Source organism: Cheilinus undulatus, linkage group 5, assembly GCF_018320785.1.
Source record: "Cheilinus undulatus linkage group 5, ASM1832078v1, whole genome shotgun sequence".
NCBI classification, from domain to species: domain Eukaryota; kingdom Metazoa; phylum Chordata; class Actinopteri; order Labriformes; family Labridae; genus Cheilinus; species Cheilinus undulatus.
In genome coordinates, this window is record NC_054869.1 from 53,331,180 (window position 1) to 53,352,715 (window position 21,536).

General features: G+C 44.8%; 1 protein-coding gene across 1 annotated transcript; it reads left to right on the forward strand.

Annotated features, from left to right (window-relative positions):
* Nucleotides 1-16,358: 16,358 nt before the first annotated feature.
* Nucleotides 16,359-17,339, forward strand: LOC121509796 (taste receptor type 2 member 40). The gene has a single exon (XM_041787458.1). It carries the CDS (start codon nucleotides 16,359-16,361, stop codon nucleotides 17,337-17,339), a length of 981 nt encoding a protein of 326 aa, XP_041643392.1.
* Nucleotides 17,340-21,536: the final 4,197 nt, after the last annotated feature.

The window sequence follows — 21,536 nt, forward strand, 5'->3', positions numbered from 1 at the left end:
TCATTTTTTGAAGCTGAAATGTTTATTTCACTTTCTAATAAAATCCCAAAAAATCCAAATTTCCATAAAATTTAACATATATATTATTTGTATCTCATTTGATAAATTAGGTGTTTTTGGTAACTGATAATCCACTTGAGGGCATTTTTATCATTTGTCAGATAGTATTCAGAAGTTTTTTTAGTAATTTATGATCATATTGATTAGATAGCGGTATCATAAAAGTATGTATCAAATATGATACAACAGGCTTTAAGGGGTTAAAGTTTAAAGAATGAGAATGAATAAAGAAAAAGATCTTAAGTTACATAGGTCTGTTGGTTCAGCCTAAAACTCCACTAATTTATTAGGATATATGGACAAATATTACAGTTGATATATGCTGATATGCACGGCAAAAAAATATCAACAAAAATTTTGATATCTGCCGATACTGATATCTGGACAATAATTTTGTAAATCCCTATAATATAATTTTACAGCAGGATGTTAGCCTCTTTAACTGAGTAGGTAGGTAGGAAAGTTGAAGCAATGTCTGCAGTCTGCTCTACTTTCCCATAAATAAGGACTGCACTGACAATATTGTCTTACACTGTATCTGTTTGAAAAAATATCTGTCTCTTAAAATGCAATATATTACCCAGCCCTATATTCCAAGTGCAAAAAATAGTACAGTTAACACTAATGTGGTGCTCAGAAAACAAGTGTTCGTAGCACCAGAAGCACCGTGTTGCATTCAGCTGGTAGTGATGCCAGTCAGCGGCTTCCCTGAATTATTCAGTCAAGTGCAACTGAGACAGCGCTACAGCCTGAGGAGCTCGGCTTCCGCTGTGAAGGATTGTAGGGCGGCTCTGTTAGCTTCAATGAACACAGCTTTACTACAGGAATTGATTTCCTTTAAAAGCTAGGACAAAGCATTTCTCTTGGAAACAATAAAGCAAAAGACTGAGATAAAAATAATCAAAATATCCCAGAATGCTGCAGAAGCCATTATAAAATAATCAACAACCACCAAAGCAGAAAGATACACAGGTGAGTGAGAAAAGAACGGATGGGGTTTAATGTTTCACCACTCAGTCTTAAGACTGAAACACAAAATCTGTTCAGTATGCAATCAATAAGACGGAGGCGGCCCCGCCTACCATTCCCACTTTGTAATGTCGACTACGATCAAGCCCTGTAACCTAAATCAGCTGGCCTGACTGGTCATCATTTTATAACCCAGCCAAGGTTTCCATCAAAGGAGCGATGCTGAAAAAAATAAAAATAAAAAAAGAAGTCAATGATAGTTAAATCTGATAAATCCAGATTTGATTCACAATAGAACAGAAACAACATATCGGATGTTAAACTGAGACATTTTAACATTTAAGAATAGATCATCTGGGATAGGAGCCTGAGCTTGAACTCAAAGGGGATCCCAGCCTCTCAGGCGAACATGAAGATAGATCTGCACCGAGGAGAGACCAGGTCCAGGTCCAGCTCTCTCTGAGTGTTTGCTGTCCTCTCCTACAGAGCCTGTTATCCTCCCCTCTCCTCTGCTCCTCTTAAACAGAGACGACACTTCAAAGCTCTCCCTGTGTTCAGGTCGTCCTGGTTGACTAGTCTGACCTTTGACCTCAGCCTGCTCCAACATTCTGTAAACACTGCAGAGATTTTCGCGGCTGTATGTGCGCCAGTCAGTTGTGAGCTGTCATAGAACGATCTGACGGCAGCCATCAGAGCAGTTCAATCATGATCACATCATGAACATCTTTAACCCTTTCAGACACGAGGGAATCAGCCTCTTCATTTAGTTTTTAACTTTCCTGCTGGGATCTAAATGCATGTGCCTGATTCCATGTTCAGTTTATTCATTCAAATGTCAAATATGCTCATCAGGCATGTATTTAAAGGAGACGTCACAGAAACATTCATAAAAACCTGTTTTCAGGATCTCTCTTTGGTCTTAAGTCACCACTGAAAATGGTCACATTTTTAACCATAACATCAGGATCCGCTCCCATCAGCCCAGTCAGGGCTTCCACACTGAGAGCTTCTATGGGATGCTTTCAGTCCAGTTCAGATCAAGGATTCATGACGAGATGAGTTAAAACTCACAGCAGGTGCTCTGCAGCAGCTGTCCTAGTACTGACAGCCTGCAGGGAAATCTGGGAGTTAAACTATTTTACTCAAAAATGGTCACATTTTGAGTGTGTTTATTAGCAGCCACCGCCAGAGTCGGAGTAAAAACACAGATGATATTCTGCTGGAGTAAAACATGAACCACGCCCACTCAAGTTGAAATGAGGGAGTTTAAAGGGGAGAGATTTCAGGGGTTAGAGAAATCATGTTTTATTCTTACCCTGAATGATAATAACTCTTATCAAAGCAACACAAAATGATGGAGATGGAGCGCTATGAATGTCTGCAGGAAGAGTGTTCCAGAGGGTGGGAGCTGCAGGACTGAAGGCTCTGTCTCCATAGGTTCAGAGTTTGGTTTTGGGCATGGAAAGTAGGCCGGTGTCTGAAGATCGAAGGTTGCGGGATGGTGTGTATGTATGGAGGAGATCAGAAAGGTACTGGGGAGCCAGAGCATGGAGAGATTTGGTCAAAAGATGACTAAACATGGCAAAAACATTCCAGAAGTGGTTAGAAAGAGGAAGAGAAGTGCAAAAATGAGCATTTTAGTGAAAAGGGTGGCACAAGGGTAAAAAAAAAAGTCTCAGAAAAAATTGAAAAAAATCAAAGAAAGTGAAAACTGAATAAAATGGGTGAAACTGGGATAAAATAGGAGGCAAAAATTTCCAGAAAATTGGGTAAAAAGTGACATAGAGATGCAACAAAGAAGGCCCATAAACGCACAATGAAGTCATCAAGAAATCACATGGGAGGACCCCCCTGATAGGGTTCATCAGGGGGCCATTCTCTGGGTTTATCAGGGGCCATTCTCTGGGTTCATCAGGGGGCCATTGTCTGGGTTTATCAGGGGCCATTCTCTGGGTTAATCAGGGTCCATTTTCTGGGTCTATCAGGGGCCACTCTCTGGGTTTATCAGGGTCCATTCTGTGAGTTTATCAGGGGCCATTCTCTGGGTGTATCATGGGGCCATTCTCTGAGTTTATCAGGGTCCATTCTCTGGGTTTATCAGGGTCCATTCTCTGAGTTTATCAGGGGCCACTGTCTGGGTTTTTCAGGGTCCATTCTCTGAGTTTATCAGGGTCCATTCTCTGGGTTTATCAGGGTGCATTCTCTGGGTTCATCAGGGTCCATTCTCTGGGTTCATCAGGGGCCACTCTCTGGGTTTATCAGGGGCCATTCTCTGGGTTTATCGGGGGCCACTCTCTGGGTTTATCAGGGTCCATTCTCTGGGTTTATCGGGGGCCACTCTCTGGGTTTATCAGGGGCCATTCTCTGGGTTTATCGGGGGCCACTCTCTGGGTTTATCAGGGTCCATTCTCTGGGTTTATCAGGGGCCACTCTCTGGGTTTATCAGGGTCCATTCTCTGGGTTCATCAGGGTCCATTTTCTGGGTTCATCAGGGGCCACTCTCTGGGTTTATCAGGGGCCACTCTCTGGGTTTATCAGGGGCCACTCTCTGGGTTCATCAGGGGCCATTCTCTGGGTTCATCAGGGGCCACTCTCTGGGTTTATCAGGGGCCACTCTCTGGGTTTATCAGGGGCCACTCTCTGGGTTCATCAGGGGCCATTGTCTGGGTTCATCAGGGGCCACTCTCTGGGTTTATCAGGGTCCATTCTCTGGGTTTATCAGGGGCCATTCTCTGGGTTTATCAGGGGCCATTCTCTGGGTTTATCAGGGGCCATTCTCTGGGTTTATCAGGGGCCACTCTCTCGGTTTATCAGGGGCCACCCTCTGAGTTCATCAGGGGCCATTGTCTGGGTTTATCAGGGGGCCACTTTCTGGGTTTATCAGGGGCCATTCTCTGGGTTTATCAGGGTCCATTCTCTGGGTTTATCAGGGGCCAGTCTCTGGGTTTATCAGGGTCCATTCTCTGGGTTTTTCAGGGGCCACTGTCTGGGTTTATCAGGGGCCATTCTCTGGGTTTATCAGGGGCCATTCTCTGGGTTTATCAGGGGCCATTCTCTGGATTTATCAGGGGCCATTCTCTGGGTTTATCAGGGGCCATTCTCTGGGTTTATCAGGGGCCATTGTCTGGGTTTATCATGGGCCATTTTCTGGGTTTATCAGGGGCCATTCTCTGGGTTTATCAGGGGCCATTTTCTGGGTCTATCAGGGTCCAGCTGACTCTGCCGGGACCCTGACTACATAGTTACACACCACTGTAATGGCATTCATCTGTAACAGTAACAGCAGTGTAACACGTTACTGCTGCTAACTTCGTAATCACATTACAGTTATTATTGGATAATACTGTCATACAGGAGGTTGTGTAAATCCTCCAACTCCGTGTAAAGCAGAAGCACAAAGAAATCAAATGAAGCGTCCCTTTTAATGGGATGACTGATTAGGGAGAATGAAACGTCAGCCCGAGTCTATGGAGGAGTGAGAGGGAAACCAGGAAGTACAGATAAGTCCGTCTTCAGAAGCATGGAGATGTGAGCACTGGTTTGCCTTTGTTGCAGTAGCATTGAAGAGTAAACTGTCCCTGGGTCAGAAACAATTGTTCGTCTGCGGTGAACTCTGCTGCAAATCTTTCCAAACATCTGCAAAGGTAGCACGCTAACACAGAGCTAGTGAAGTCTTTGGTAAAGACCCCCAGAGCCGGAGTGAAGCTCCAGATAACTGCATGATGCAGACACCTGTTTCTCTTCAGAGGAAGTTAGAGAGGAGGAGCCAGGTGGCAGGACTCCAGGTGTTTGACAGAGCCAGCCTTGAACTCAGCACCACAGCTCCTCTGGGTTAAGACCGGGAGGCTGTCCGTCTCTCTTCCCTCTGCTGACCTCCTGTCAGTGGCCTTATCTCTGCCTTCCTCTGTGGTCTTCCTCTGGGAGTCTGGAGGAGCCAGGGAAGGGTGTTGACCCTCCGGATAATGACCATAAGTCCTGTTTACTGTCATTAAGCGGATCACTGGTGACATTTTTACATTTATTCTAAATCTAACTCAGAGGCGGACAGCTGCTTCAGCTCCAGGTAAGTTTCATTCACTCTGTGTTCAGCCTGAAGGGTAAAGCTTCAAAGTTTGTCTCATTTTTAATATCATTTACTGTCTACTTATTCAATAACATTATTTATGTAATTAGTAAACATCAATATCTTAAATTTAATTACCAGCATTATTGATTTATTGATTGATTTAGTAAAACCATTTATTGACTTAATTATTATTCATTTACTTAATTAGTGGTATAATTGATTAACTAAATTAGCAGCACAATTAATTTATTAGCTTAATCAATAAAATCATAGGTCAACGTAAGGTCAAGGGTCAGGCTAATTGCTGAAGTGCTTCTCTATTTTTGTACTTGAACCTGATGCAGCAGGAACAAACATCTTCCTGCTGAAGGTGTGATTTAATCCATACTTCCCTGTCTTTAGTCCTGGATGAGTAAAAGAAGCAGACTGTGGCTTTGTCTCTCTCAAAGCAGAAACCGTTTAATCCCTCCTGTCTGTTAGCGCCGCGGTGCTTAAGTTTAGTAAAGTATCCACTGATAGACAGTTTATTCCTGCCAAGTCTGTCACAATTAAAGCCTCCAATGCTGATCATGACAGGAAAAAAACAGCAAAAAAGTGGTGAGAACTTGTCAAAAGCTGGTAAAATAATGGCAAAAATCAATTTGAGAGGCATAAGGGGCAGAAATGGGCAATAAAAGGCAAAAACTGGTTAAAATTGGGTGAAAAAGTGAAAGAATGGGATAAAAGTGGCAAAATGGATGGTGGTTGGTGAAACGGGTCTAAAAGAGGCATAAGTAGATAATTTCATCTTCAGAACTCAACAACAGTTTGTCTCTCCTCAGCTCCAAAATGAAGCAACTGTTAGCCAGGATGTTAGCACCAATGCTACTGACCCGACACACATGACTGATAGCATAAATCACACGTGGAGAGGTTCGTTCTCTGGGTCTAAAAGGGTCCATTCTCTGGGTTTATCAGGGCCATTCTCTGGGTTTATCAGGGCCATTCTCTGGGTTTATCAGGGCCAATTCTCTGGGTTTATCAGGGTCCATTCTCTGGGTTTATCAGGGGCCACTCTCTGGGTTTATCAGGGCCATTCTCTGGGTTTATCAGGGTCCATTCTCTGGGTTTATCACGGTCCATTCTCTGGGTCTAAAAGGGTCCATTCTCTGGGTTTATCAGGGCCATTCTCTGGGTTTATCAGGGTCCATTCTCTGGGTTTATCAGGGCCATTCTCTGGGTTTATCAGGGTCCATTCTCTGGGTCTAAAAGGGTCCATTCTCTGGGTTTATCAGGGCCATTCTCTGGGTTTATCAGGGTCCATTCTCTGGGTTTATCAGGGCCATTCTCTGGGTTTATCAGGGTCCATTCTCTGGGTTTATCAAGGGCCACTCTCTGGGTTTATCAGGGGGCCACTCTCTGGGTTTATCAGGGGGCCATTCTCTGGGTCTATCAGGGGCCACTCTCTGGGTTTATCAGGGGGCCATTCTCTGGGTTTATCAGGGCCATTCTCTGGGTTTATCAGGGTCCATTCTCTGGGTTTATCAGGGCCATTCTCTGGGTTTATCAGGGTCCATTCTCTGGGTTTATCAGGGCCATTCTCTGGGTTCATCAGGGTCCATTCTCTGGGTTTATCAGGGGCCAGTCTCTGGGTTTATCAGGGTCCATTCTCTGGGTTTATCAGGGTCCATTCTCTGGGTTTATCAGGGGCCAGTCTCTGGGTTTATCAGGGTCCATTCTCTGGGTTAATCAGGGTCCACTCTCTGGGTTTATCAGGGGTCCATTCTCAGGGTTTATCAGGGGCCACTCTCTGGGTTTATCAGGGGGCCATTCTCTGGGTTTATCAGGGCCATTCTCTGGGTTTATCAGGGGCCATTCTCTGGGTTTATCAGGGGGCCATTCTCTGGGTTTTTCTGGGTCCACTCTCTGGGTTCATCAGGGCCATTCTCTGGGTTTATCAGGGTCCATTCTCTGGGTTTATCAGGGCCATTCTCTGGGTTTATCAGGGTCCATTCTCTGGGTTCATCAGGGGCCGCTCTCTGGGTTTATCAGGGGGCCATTCTCTGGGTTTATCAGGGGCCATTCTCTGGGTTTATCAGGGTCCATTCTCTGGGTGTATCAGGGTCCATTCTCTGGTTTATCTGGGTCCATTCTCTGGGATTATCAGGGGCCATTCTCTGGGTTTATCAGGGGCCATTCTCTGGGTCTAACAGGGTCCATTCTCTGGGTTTATCAAGGGCCATTCTCTGGGATTATCAGGGGCCATTCTCTGGGTTTATCAGGGTCCATTCTCTGGGTGTATCAGGGGTCCATTCTGGGTTTATCAGGGGCCATTCTCTGGGTTTATCTGGGTCCATTCTCTGGGTTCATCAGGATCCATTCTCTGGGTTTATCAGGGCCAATTCTCTGGGTTTATCAGGGTCCATTCTCTGGGTTTATCAGGGGCCACTCTCTGGGTTTATCAGGGCCATTCTCTGGGTTTATCAGGGTCCATTCTCTGGGTTTATCAGGGTCCATTCTCTGGGTCTAAAAGGGTCCATTCTCTGGGTTTATCAGGGCCATTCTCTGGGTTTATCAGGGCCATTCTCTGGGTTTATCAGGGTCCATTCTCTGGGTTTATCAGGGCCATTCTCTGGGTTTATCAGGGTCCATTCTCTGGGTTTATCAAGGGCCACTCTCTGGGTTTATCAGGGGGCCATTCTCTGGGTTTATCAGGGTCCATTCTCTGGGTCTATCAGGGGCCACTCTCTGGGTTTATCAGGGGGCCATTCTCTGGGTTTATCAGGGCCATTCTCTGGGTTTATCAGGGTCCATTCTCTGGGTTTATCAGGGCCATTCTCTGGGTTTATCAGGGTCCATTCTCTGGGTTTATCAGGGCCATTCTCTGGGTTCATCAGGGTCCATTCTCTGGGTTTATCAGGGTCCATTCTCTGGGTCTAAAAGGGTCCATTCTCTGGGTTTATCAGGGCCATTCTCTGGGTTTATCAGGGGGCCATTCTCTGGGTTTTTCTGGGTCCACTCTCTGGGTTCATCAGGGCCATTCTCTGGGTTTATCAGGGTCCATTCTCTGGGTCTAAAAGGGTCCATTCTCTGGGTTTATCAGGGCCATTCTCTGGGTTTATCAGGGTCCATTCTCTGGGTTTATCAGGGTCCATTCTCTGGGTTTATCTGGGTCCATTCTCTGGGTTTATCAGGGTCCATTCTCTGGGTTTATCAGGGTCCATTCTCTGGGTTTATCAGGGTCCATTCTCTGGGTTTATCAGGGTCCATTCTCTGGGTTTATCAGGGTCCATTCTCTGGGTTTATCAGGGTCCATTCTCTGGGTTTATCAGGGTCCATTCTCTGGGTTTATCAGGGCCCATTCTCTGGGTTTATCAGGGTCCATTCTCTGGGTTTATCAGGGTCCAGTCTCTGGGTTTATCAGGGTCCATTCTCTGGGTTTATCAGGGTCCATTCTCTGGGTTTATCAGGGTCCATTCTCTGGGTTTATCAGGGTCCAGTCTCTGGGTTTATCAGGGTCCATTCTCTGGGTTTATCAGGGTCCATTCTCTGGGTTTATCAGGGTCCATTCTCTGGGTTTATCAGGGGCCAGTCTCTGGGTTTATCAGGGGCCATTCTCTGGGTGTATCAGGGTCCATTCTCTGGGTTTATCAGGGGCCATTCTCTGGGTTTATCAGGGTCCATTCTCTGGGTTTATCAGGGTCCACTCTCTGGGTTTATCAGGGTCCATTCTCTGGGTTTATCAGGGTCCATTCTCTGGGTCTATCAGGGTCCATTCTCTGGGTTTATCAGGGTCCATTCTCTGGGTTTATCAGGGTCCATTCTCTGGGTTTATCAGGGTCCAGTCTTTGGGTTTATCAGGGTCCATTCTCTGGGTTTATCAGGGTCCATTCTCTGGGTTTAACAGGGTCCATTCTCTGGGTTTATCAGGGTCATTACTCTGGTTTATCAGGGTCCATTCTCTGGGTTTATCAGGGTCCATTCTCTGGGTTTATCAGGGTCCATTCTCTGGGTTTATCAGGGTCCATTCTCTGGGTTTATCAGGGTCCATTCTCTGGGTTATCAGGGTCCATTCTCTGGGTTTATCAGGGTCCATTCTCTGGGTTTATCAGGGTCCATTCTCTGGGTTTATCAGGGCCATTCTCTGGGTTTATCAGGGTCCATTCTCTGGGTTTATCAGGGTCCATTCTCTGGGTTTATCAGGGCCATTCTCTGGGTTTATCAGGGTCCATTCTCTGGGTTTATCAGGGCCATTCTCTGGGTTTATCAGGGTCCATTCTCTGGGTTTATCAGGGCCATTCTCTGGGTTCATCAGGGTCCATTCTCTGGGTTTATCAGGGTCCATTCTCTGGGTCTAAAAGGGTCCATTCTCTGGGTTTATCAGGGCCATTCTCTGGGATTATCAGGGGCCATTCTCTGGGTTTATCAGGGGCCATTCTCTGGGTTTAACAGGGTCCATTCTCTGGGTTTATCAGGGTCCATTCTCTGGGTTTATCAGGGTCCATTCTCTGGGTTTATCAGGGTCCATTCTCTGGGTTTATCAGGGTCCATTCTCTGGGTTTATCAGGGCCATTCTCTGGGTTTATCAGGGTCCATTCTCTGGGTCTATCAGGGTCCATTCTCTGGGTTTATCAGGGTCCATTCTCTGGGTTTATCAGGGTCCATTCTCTGGGTTTATCAGGGTCCATTCTCTGGGTTTATCAGGGTCCATTCTCTGGGTGTATCAGGGTCCATTCTCTGGGTTTATCAGGGTCCATTCTCTGGGTTTATCAGGGTCCATTCTCTGGGTTTATCAGGGTCCATTCTCTGGGTTTATCAGGGTCCATTCTCTGGGTCTATCAGGGGCCATTCTCTGGGTTTATCAGGGTCCATTCTCTGGGTTTATCAGGGTCCATTCTCTGGGTTTATCAGGGTCCATTCTCTGGGTTTATCAGGGTCCATTCTCTGGGTTTATCAGGGTCCATTCTCTGGGTTATCAGGGTCCATTCTCTGGGTTTATCAGGGTCCATTCTCTGGGTTTATCAGGGGCCATTCTCTGGTTTATCAGGGTCCATTCTCTGGGTTTATCAGGGTCCATTCTCTGGGTTTATCAGGGTCCATTCTCTGGGTTTATCAGGGTCCATTCTCTGGGTTTATCAGGGTCCATTCTCTGGGTTTATCAGGGTCCAGTCTCTGGGTTTATCAGGGTCCAGACTCTGGGTCTATCAGGGTCCATTCTCTGGTGTATCAGGGTCCATTCTCTGGTGTATCAGGGTCCATTCTATAGGTGTATCAGGGTCCATTCTCTGGTGTATCAGGGTCCATTCTCTGGTGTATCAGGGTCCATTCTATAGGTGTATCAGGGTCCATTCTATAGGTGTATCAGGGTCCATTCTCTGGTGTATCAGGGTCCATTCTCTGGTGTATCAGGGTCCATTCTCTGGTGTATCAGGGTCCATTCTCTGGTGTATCAGGGTCCATTCTCTGGTGTATCAGGGTCCATTCTCTGGGTTCATCAGGGTCCATTCTCTGGGTTTATCAGGGTCCATTCTCTGGGTTTATCAAGGGCCATTCTCTGGGATTATCAGGGGCCATTCTCTGGGTTTATCAGGGTCCATTCTCTGGGTGTATCAGGGGTCCATTCTGGGTTTATCAGGGGCCATTCTCTGGGTCTAACAGGGTCCATTCTCTGGGTTTATCAGGATCCATTCTCTGGGTTCATCAGGATCCATTCTCTGGGTTTATCAGGGGCCATTCTCTGGGTTCATCAGGGTCCATTCTCTGGGTTTATCAGGGTCCATTCTCTGCGTTCATCAGGGTCCATTCTCTCGGTTTATCAGGTTCCATTCTCTGGGTTTATCAGGGTCCATTCTCTGGGTTTATCTGGGTCCATTCTCTGGGTTTATCAGGGTCCATTCTCTGGGTGTATCAGGGTCCATTCTCTGGGTTTATCTGGGTCCATTCTCTGAATTTATCAGGGACCATTCTCTGGGTTTTTCTGGGTCCATTCTCTGGATTTATCAGGGGCCATTCTCTGGGTATAACAGGGCCATTCTCTGGGTTCATCAGGGTCCATTCTCTGGGTGTATCAGGGTCCATTCTCTGGATTTATCAGGGTCCACTCTCTGGGTATACCAGGGCCATTCTCTGGGTTCATCAGGGTCCATTCTCTGGGTGTATCAGGGTCCATTCTCTGGATTTATCAGGGGCCATTCTCTGGGTTCATCAGGGTCCATTCTCTGGGTGTGTCAGGGTACATTCTCTGGGTTTATCAGGGGCCATTCTCTGGGTCTAACAGGGGCCATTCTCTGGATTTATCAGGGGCCATTCTCTGGGTATAACAGGGCCATTCTCTGGGTTCATCAGGGTCCATTCTCTGGGTGTATCAGGGTCCATTCTCTGGATTTATCAGGGGCCATTCTCTGGGTTCATCAGGGTCCATTCTCTGGGTGTATCAGGGTACATTCTCTGGGTTTATCAGGGGTCCATTCTCTGGGTTTATCAGGGTCCATTCTCTGGGTTTATCAGGGGTCCATTCTCTGGGTTTATCAGGGTCCATTCTCTGGGTTTATCAGGGGCCATTCTCTGGGTGTATCAGGGTCCATTCTCTGGGTGTATCAGGGCCCATTCTCTGGGTTTATCAGGGGCCATTCTCTGGGTTTATCAGGGGTCCATTTTCTGGGTTTATCAGGGACCATTCTCTGGGTTTATCAGGGTCCACTCTCTGGGTGTATCAGGGTCCATTCTCTGGGTTTATCAGGGTCCATTCTCTGGGTTTATCAGGGGCCATTCTCTGGGTTTATCAGGGTCCATTCTCTGGGTGTATCAGGGGTCCATTTTCTGGGTTCATCAGGGTCCATTCTCTGGGTTTATCAGGGGCCATTCTCTGGGTTTATTGGGGTCCATTCTCTGGGTTTATCAGGGTCCATTCTCTGGGTGTATCAGGGGTCCATTCTCTGGGTGTATCAGGGGTCCATTTTCTGGGTTCATCAGGTCCATTCTCTGGGTTTATCAGGGGTCCATTCTCTGGGTTTATCAGGGTCCATTCTCTGGGTGTATCAGGGGTCCATTTTCTGGGTTCATCAGGGTCCATTATCTTGGTTTATCAGGGTCCATTCTCTGGGTGTATCAGGGTCCATTCACTTGGTTTTGTGGGGGGCCTTCCAGTCCTATGGGTGGCCCTGTCACAGGCACACACCAGTCTAAATGGAGGACTCATTTGGTGTCACTCTGTCATTTAACACAATCAAGCTTCTTGAATTTTTTTCCACCTAGAGGGACGAAACATCAGCCAGCATAGATGTGACAGGTTGGTGTAGAGAGCATGAGGCTTATTTCACCAAATGGTGATTTCTTAAATTCTTCAGTTTTTCTGTCAGATTTGGTGACAGCAGACCATTGACAGCATGCTCCTCTCTCTCTCTCTCTGCCTCTCTCTCTCTCTCTCTCTCTGTCTCTCTCTCTCTCTCTCTGTCTCTCTCTCTCTCTCTGTCTCTCTCCCTCTCTCTCTCTCTCTCTGCCTCTCTCTCTCTCTCTCTCTCTCTGTCTCTCTCTCTCTCTCTGTCTCTCTCCCTCTCTCTCTCTCTCTCTCTCCCGCTCTCTCTCTCTCTCCCGATCTCTCTCTCTCTCTCTCTCTCTCTCTCTCCCTCTCTCTCGTTGTTCAGATGTCTGCAGAGGTCAGATCCAGTTCTGGGGTTACTTCAGGAAACAGCTGCAGAATGTTCCGGGCTCTTATTCACACTGAGGTTATCATGAGTTATATAAACTAAACAGGATGCAGGGAAGGGAGTGAATCCAGAGGAGCTGGATCGGGGGTTGGAGTCTGGTCCCAGCTGTGGTGAAGCTCTAACAGTCTCTGGATCTTTGCTGAGTTACTGGTGCCTCCTCTGGGTCCTCAAGAATATGACATCAAAGTTTAACCTTGAATCACACTCTTCTAAATTCTCTGAGATGGATCTGTGAATAAGCTTTATTTTACTTCTGTAAATGCTCACATACTTTAACAGAAGACCCAATAATTTTACAGCTTCGACAGGAAAGTCCAGAACACAGCCTGGTCCTGAAAAAGGTCATGGGCAGCTCTCAAAAGTGGGAACATTGTCTTCTAGGTTACCAAAATCTGCTGGCAGACTCCTGCTCACCAGCATATTTATGAAACTCAGAAATCCTCTCTCTCTTTATGTAAAAATAAAATAAAAGGTGTCATTTCTGTTAAAGCCTCTGTAGCTTTGATCATTAAAACAGAGATTATATCGTTTAAAGCCTGGAACAGTTTAAAAGTAGAAACGAATCCTGTAGCTCAGACCAACATCAGGGAGCAGGATGTTAAAAACACTCTAGCACCATCTAGTGGTGAGATACAACCACTGACTGTTCCCCTCATCCATCGCCTCCATCCTGGAGTCAACGCTGACTGAAGCAGTGATACTCAACCTGTGGTTCTGTAATAGTGTGTTTGGTATTCCAGCTAACTTTAAGCCCCTGTTCAATAAGTGAGTCGGTATGTTCCAGTTGCTGACAGTGAGGGGAGGGGGCATACAGACTTATCATACTTTTATAATTTTATTTAAAACTCAATGATTATGTTAGGTCAATCATAACATTGTTGTGAGACTGTTTCCAGTATTAACAAAGGAGTAATATTTTATGAGCCTTTATTTTCCTGAGAACATGTTGAGCATTTTGGTCAGTGAACACCTCCTGCCGTGTTGTGGTACATGCGCATTAGAGGTTCTCTCTCAGTCTGCATTTGGAGCCGAGAGAGACAGGTGTGTTGATGGAGCAAACTAGCTTCGAAAAGTTGTCCCAGCGTTTAAAACGCAGCATTGTTATGATATTTTGAAAAGTTATGCAAAATGCATAAAAGCACAAGTCTGTACTGTAAAGCGTTTTAAAATTACCTCAGAGGAGGCGTTGCATTGTTTTCAACTGTGTTCCTTTGTAGTGCCCCTCGCGTCGAGTCGCGCTGGGCAACGGCAAGGTGTTATGGGAAATGTAGTTTTTCTTTCTCCACTGTTTGCTGCTTTTTACAATACAGTACATACAATACAATACAATAACTATTTATCCCTGAAGGGAAATTCATTTGTCTGGAGTCTCATCCGTTTATGGTAGAATTATACAGTCTTATTGCTGATGGTATGAAAGATCTATATCGTTCTGTCCTGCAGCGAAGAGAGAGGAGCCGTCCACCAGTTTTGTTTCTTTGGTCATTTAGGGAGATATGAAGTGGATGATCCATGTTCCCCAGAATTGCCTCCACCTTCTTCACTGTGCATCTTTCCACCTCATCCTCCAACGAGTTCAGCTTGATTCCAACCACAGAGCCAGCTCTTTTCTTTTTACCCATTTTAGTCACTTTTCACTCATTTTTTTGCCCCCTTTCACCCATTTCTGCCACTATTGACTATTTTTCCCACCTTTTACTTATTTTTGTTGCCACTTTTACCCATTTTTGCCAGTTTTCACCACTTACATTGTGGCTCTTACAAAGGTATCTCTCAACAATTTGGCTCTTTGTTTGAGCAGAGTTGAGTAACACTGCTCTAAAGAGTCTTAAGAGTCTGAGTATTGATCCTGGACCTCAGAAAGACCATGTTGGACTCGTGCAGGGACACCTGCACCAAGAGCCCTTTAAAGAAAATAAAGGCGGTGCTTAAAAATCTCACAAATGTCAGGAAATCCAATCTATGACCACGCATTAATGCAAACAGTCCAGGAAACAGTATGGATCCCTGTGGAAAACCAAATACCCCTCATTTAAGCAGACATTCGTCTGTTTGTCGACTCCTCGGGGAGCAGACGGCCGGGTTTTGGGCAGTCCCGTCACACTGAAAGTGACGTCAGTCCAAACCTCTACTGTGAGTGCAGTTTTGCTGTTTTGGGACAGATAGGTAAGCTTGGCACCCCTACAGAAGGGTACCAAAAATGTGGGACAATGTGGGTCAGGTATTTGGGACCCTTTCCAACTTTTGATAATGAAAATGCAAATAATCGAGCACCATGACATCCCAAACTGAACCGGACTGCTCAGTGGTAACAGCCTCTTAGTTATCAGCCTAACACATCATGGAAAATGACACTAACAGGCTAACAACACTACTGCAGCTTTTTAACTGATTCAGGTCTAGATTTAGAAAGTCTTGCTGCTCCAAAGGGGGAACTTGTTTGCAACAGAAGTGGGCGTGTAATCTTATCGACAGTTTCAAATCTCTACTGCCATTCCAATGGTGATTCTCCAATAGTGAAGAATCCTTTAAAAAATTCCTGAATCCATCCCTATGTGCCCCCCACCATTCGCCAATTACTCCCTCCCCGATGGGGTGGAAACACGGTGAGGCAAACCATTGGCTTCGCTACAGGTGCCAATAGATGCACCTATGGTCTCACCGGACGACTGGAAGTCATGGCAGAGGGTGAATATTCCTCTATTCCTCCCAGCATTGTGAGTATTCTCGCTACAAGTCACTGTCTTTCTCTCTGTTACGCTCCGACTTGTCTCCTCGACTGGCTTTCAAACTCTATAAACTCCAAAACTCTGAATAGAAACACACCCAAAAATGCTGCTGGGATTGAAGTTACTCATGTCCGCCATCTCCTGGTGTAGAGTGGTAACAGCGCAGAACTCCACCATTAGCCCTATCTCCCAATAGTACAGAATCCTTAAAAAAATTCCTGGATACAGTCGGTGATGCAGATCACTCCCAAAATATAATCAGTTCTTCCTTGTGCCATTTCTGACCTTTCCTGAAAATTTCATGAAAATCCGTCCATGACTTTTTGAGTTATGTTTCTAACAAACTAACAAACTGACAAACAAACAAACAAACAAACAAACAAACCCACCCACTCACATAACCTCCTTGGCAGAGGTAAATATCTTCAGTTATCACAAATTTTTCGTTAGAGTTGCATAAAAACATAGTTTCCTCCCCTCTCATGAAATAGATGTTGGTATTAAAGTACAAACAGCTGCTGACAGCCTTAGCTGAGCGGATGCTATAACATCATCATCTCTGCTGACAGACTCAGAACCAAACATGAAAACAGAGGTCACCTCAGGTCAACCTGAGAGGGTCTAATTGTTCATTAAAGAGTCTGAGTCCATCCTTTTAGAGAACAAAGCAGCGAGGCGACTGACCCCGGTACGTCTAATCTCTGTTTTCTTATGCAGCGGCACTCACAGAGGACCCAGGGTCAACAGATTTGCATGCTGGGTATTTTTATTTCCTCTGTAAGGACCCTGAGAAGTCATTCTGCCCCGAGCTTCAGAGGAATGAAACAGGATCCGCCTCACTCCGCGACCATGCTCAGACCGGCTGACCTGAAGCTGTGCGGCACCGCCCTCCTGCTGGTCCTGGGCGTGCTCGCCAACGTCTTCAACCTGGGCGTCATGCTGGTGCAGCAGTGGAGGTCCGGAGGTGTGAAAACGGTGGCCACCATCATCTGCTTCATCTCGCTGGGGAACGTCCTGCTGCAGATCTCCACCTTCATCCTGGTGGCATCCCTCTGGGCCGGCGTGCTCTGTGGGTCGGACTTACCTTTCCTCTTCTGCGTGGTCGTGGTGGTCTGGCTCAGCAGCAGCTCCGTCAGCTTCTGGTCCGTGGCGTGGCTGGGCGTCTTCTACTGCATGAGAGTTTTAAGCTTCTCCTCAGCTCTCTTCAGGGCTCTGAAGAAGAACATCTCCTCCATCCTGACCTTCGCGCTGTGTTTGACCTTACTGACCTCCTGTGTCATGTTCACGCCTTTCTTCTACCTCCACTTCCAGAACCAGACTCTGCTCCCAAACACGACTGAAGGATGTCTGATCAGGAAGCCTCTCTTTCCAGCCTGGATTAACGTCAACCTCTATGTCATGGTCTTCATCTGCTACCTCACCCTGCTGCCACCGACCGTCATGCTGCCCACGTCTCTGCGGCTGGTCGTCTTCCTCTGCAGACACACCTGGACCCTGCAGAGGAAGCACAACAGCTCTGCAGAGTCCTACCTGCTGGTCTGCAGGCTGACCGTGGCTCTGGTCTGGGTTTACCTCGCCACGCTGCTCACCATCTCGCTCTACTACTTCCACGCCATCTTTGCCTCGGGGCTGAGCGCCGACGTGCTCTTCCTCTGCTTGTCATTTTACTGCGTGGCCTCCGCGGTCCTCCTCACCGGCTCCAACAGAAACCTGAGAGAGAAGCTGGCGGCGCTGCTCTGCAGAAAGAAACGGCCGACAGAGGGCGCTGCAGAGAAACGGGGAGGAAACGTTTGTCTAGATCTGACTCAGGCAGAAAATGTTCTGCTTTAGTTCTGTTCTGTTATGACCTTTGACCTTTGGAATGTTGATGTGAACTGACTGAGGCCTGCTGCATAAAAAAATTCAGAAAAGAAGAAATTATCAGCCGCCCTATGAAAATTTCAGTTCTCACCGTGTGCTGTTGACCTGTTTTAATATTACTCACACTGAAGGACCCTAAATGTATTTTCAAAGCAAGCTATAAAAAATATATAGTTTAATATTTTAGTCAGCCTTCACTGAGCTATTTTTCACCTGCAACTGGCCAAATTATTCATACGAAATGTACATTAATTTTTAAAGAGTTTAACTATTTGAATGCCAGGTTTTGTCATGATGCCACCATGTTTTAAGATTTAAAAAAAAAACAGAAAAAATAATTATTTTCAATATACTAAATGAAAAGTACATTTTTGTGTTGAATTATTTCAGTCTGGGATACGTCAGCGATCAGCAACAACACTGATTTTTATGCATTATTATTTTTCTTGCAATGTCAAATACCGACTAAAGCTGCTAAACACAAAAAATGTGCTTCCTCCAGTATGTTTCTGTGACTGCTTTGCTTTTGTTTGTTTATTTGTTTAAGGATTTGTTTGTTTGTTTGTTTGTTTGTTTGTTTGTTTGAGGATTGGTTTGTTTGTTTGTCTAAGGATTTGTTTGTTTTTTTGTTTAAGGATTTGTTTGTTTGTTTGATTGTTTTTCTTTGTTTGTTTATTTGTTTTATTTGTTTGTTTGTTTAAGGATTTGTTTGTTTGTTTGATTGTTTTTCTTTGTTTGTTTATTTGTTTTATTTGTTTGTTTGTTTAAGGATTTGTTTGTTTGTTTGTCCAAGGGTTTGTTGTTTTTTTTTTGTTTTTGTTTGTTTGTTTAAGGATTTGTTTGTTTGTTTGATTGATTGTTTTTTCTTTGTTTGTCTATTTGTTTTATTTGTTTGTTTGTTTGGGAACTTTAATCATTCAGCTTTTGATCCTGATGTAGATTATTTTGGTCACTGCAAGATGGCACACAAAAGGTCTAAATCGAAACTTTGATTAAACACTAAAATCAGCTTTATCTGCAATTTCATTGATTGATTGATTGATTGATTGATCGATTGATTGACATGGCTTTAAAGAACTGATCATCAACTGGCGGCTGGAGGGCCGTATCAGGCCCCTTAAAGCTTCCTGTCCGGCCCCATGTAAGGTCATTAAAGTCAGAAAAGGAGGAAAAAGAGACGCTGTGGTTTTCAGAGTATCTCTTGGCTTTAAATGACTAAAGCTGTTAAATCCACCGTGAAAACAATGAATATTGAAATAGTTTTAGAATGATTTGATCTGATTTACATAAATTTCTTTGTCAAACATTATTTGTAAATTTTTAAAAAATGGGTTGAGACTGGCAGAAATGTTGCAAAAATGTCCAGACTAAGCATGAAAAGGGTTAGAGAGTGGCAAAAATGGATAAGTGTCAAAAGTGGCTGTAGAGGCACAAAGGGACACAGATTGACAAGAAAAGTGATGAAATGAGCTTAAACTGTGGCAAAAATGGTAAAAGCGGAAAAAGGGGGCCAAAAGTATTCAAAAAAAGGAATAAAAGTGGCAAAAATAAATGAAAGGTGGCAAAAATGGATAAAAGAGTGGCACAATGGGGATAACACATGCAAAAGAACTGTAATTGTTGGATAAAGGGACAAAAAAATGTGTTAAAAGTGGCAAAAATAGCCTAGCAAAGTACTGAAAATGGGATAAAGAGTGGCACATAGGGGCATTAACTGGCAGGAAATTTGCAGAAAGGGGTTAAAGAGTGACAAAATGGGCAAAAGGGATTTTTAAAAAAAGGGTTTAAAAGTGTTAAAGGGATTAAAAACGCATTAAGAGTGGTAGAAAATGTTGCCGAAATGGCCAAATGAAGAGGGTTACGCCTAAAAATGTGTGTTTTGAAAGGAAATTCGTAAACTAATACACTCATATTTATGAAAGTCCGGGCCCCTGAGTCTCTGTCGAGACTAAATCTGGCCTTTGCTTTAAAGTGAATGTTGGTCATGTCGTTGCAGTTCTCCTTGTCACCAGCAGAGGTCGATAAAGGCTGCAGGTTCTTCCATCTCTGTTTGAATCAGTGAAAGTCTGATTTATTTATTTATTTATTTTAATCTATTTAACCAGGAAAAAACTAACAGAGATTAAAAATCTCATTTAAAAGTGTCCTGGCTAAGACAGGCAGCAGCACACAAACACACACAAAACAAAGCAATTATCATCAATCAAAGTTTATTTGTACTCACTTTTTATACGGTGAAATGTAGAACACAGTGCTTTACACAAAACAGAACATTAAAAGACAAATAGATGAGGGTTTGGACGGTTGTTGTTGCACCGATCTGCCTGTCAATCTCGTAGTTGGTTCTTCACGTCAGAGAGAACAGTCTAGACCTGCCCTCTCTGTAAAATGCCTAACAGCCAACAGTAATGTTTTTAGTCCTGTACAAACACAAATCAGTGGAATCGCTGATTGATTTACCTGGATATGAATACAGTCCCTAGAGATTTTGGCTTGGTTTTTGGAGTGTTTCGGGGAAAAGTTTAACGCTAGAACCGCCGTGGATCTCTACATACCTAAAACAGCCAACGGGTCAAATTTACCCGCCATTAAAGCCTTGATTTTCATAAACAGCACTGATCGAGGACTGTTAGTTTACCACTGCCTCTGAACAGCTTATTAACCACAGAGAGTGAACTACATCACTGTTGGAAGATGAACCGTCACATAGAAAATGGTCTTTGGGCTGACTGCTAATCCTCAAACCTCCTCATCATTGGATTCTTCTGAGATTACCTTCAGACATTTATCTGTGGTAAATGTCTTTTTTCCCTGTTGGATCCATGTTGAAGGTTGATCTATCACAGTGAGGCTCAACCTGTGGCTCTGGAGCCACATGTGGCTCTTTTATGTCTTAATTACCGCCGCCAAGGAGGTCATGTGATCAGGTGGGTTTGTTCGTTTGTTCATTTGTTCGTTTGTAGGATTGTTAGCAACATAACTCAAAAAGTTGCGGACGGATTTTCATGAAATTTTCAAGAAATGTCAGAAACGGCATAAGGAAGAACTGATTAGATTTTGGGACTGATCCGGATCACCGTCTGGATCCAGGAATTTTTGAAAGGATTCTGTGCTATTGGGAGATAGGGCTGACTTTACACCAGGAGATGGCGGACATGAGCAACTTCAATCCCAGCAGCATTTTGGGTGTGCTTCTATTCAAAGTTTTGAAGTTTTTAGAGTTTGAATTTTTGAAATTTGAAAGGTCAGATCCTGATGAACAGCTGACCAAAGGTCAATGACGCTCCCATCTCTGTACGGACAGAAGCTGAAGCTTCATCAGGAGCTGACCTCACTGATCTACTCAGACTTTTTATCTCCTGCCTTGAACTTTTTTTAAACACGACTTTTTTTCCTTGTTTAATATCACGCCCCACCTTGTTAAGGACTCAGTGTTCTTGCATAGTCAGGTGTTAAATTTGTTACTATCATCATTATTTAAGCTTCTGCTTTATTGTGTAAGAGCTAAACACTTCATGTGTGCCTGTTTCTGATAAAATAAACATTTGAACTCGTTTGTTTGTTACTTGTATGAAAGTGTCTATCTCACCAACAACTATCTTACACCACAAATGTTAGGCGACAAAAGTTGGCGACAACTATCTAAGAATCTTTGGGGCTTCTAGCGATGTCAGTCTCTGTGGTCAAGAGGAAGAGAGGTCTGTCTGGGAGTCTGAAGGTCGCAGGTTCAAATCTTAATATGGCTTTGTCAATTTTCAAGCTTTGACTCCAAATAAAGAAGAGGAAACTTCTGGAAGACCACTGCAAGTGTCTGTTTCTGTAGTCTAGTGAGGTAAAGGATTGCTTGGGAGTCTGAAGGTTGTGGGTTCAAGTCTTACCATGGTTTGGTCAGTTTTCAAGATTTGAGTCTAAAGGGAGAATATAAAAACCTTTAGAGGACTTCAGCAAGGGTCTTTCTCTGTGGCCTTGGGAGAGAGTGGGCTGCCTGTTAACCAGGAGGTTGCTGGTTCAAGTCTTCCCATGGCTTGGTGACAACTTGAGTTCAAAGTGAGAAGGGAAACCTCTGGAAGTCTAGGGGTGGAGGTTGTGAATTTTAAAGTCCTATGTCCCAAATGAAGAGGATAAAAGTGCCAGGAGAAGTGTGAAAGGTACCGGTGGCGCAGTGGG

Coding starts and splice junctions, on each gene's coding strand:
- LOC121509796 (XM_041787458.1), top strand. CDS start 16,359: ATGCTCAGACCGGCTGACCTGAAGCTGTGCGGCACCGCCCTCCTGCTG.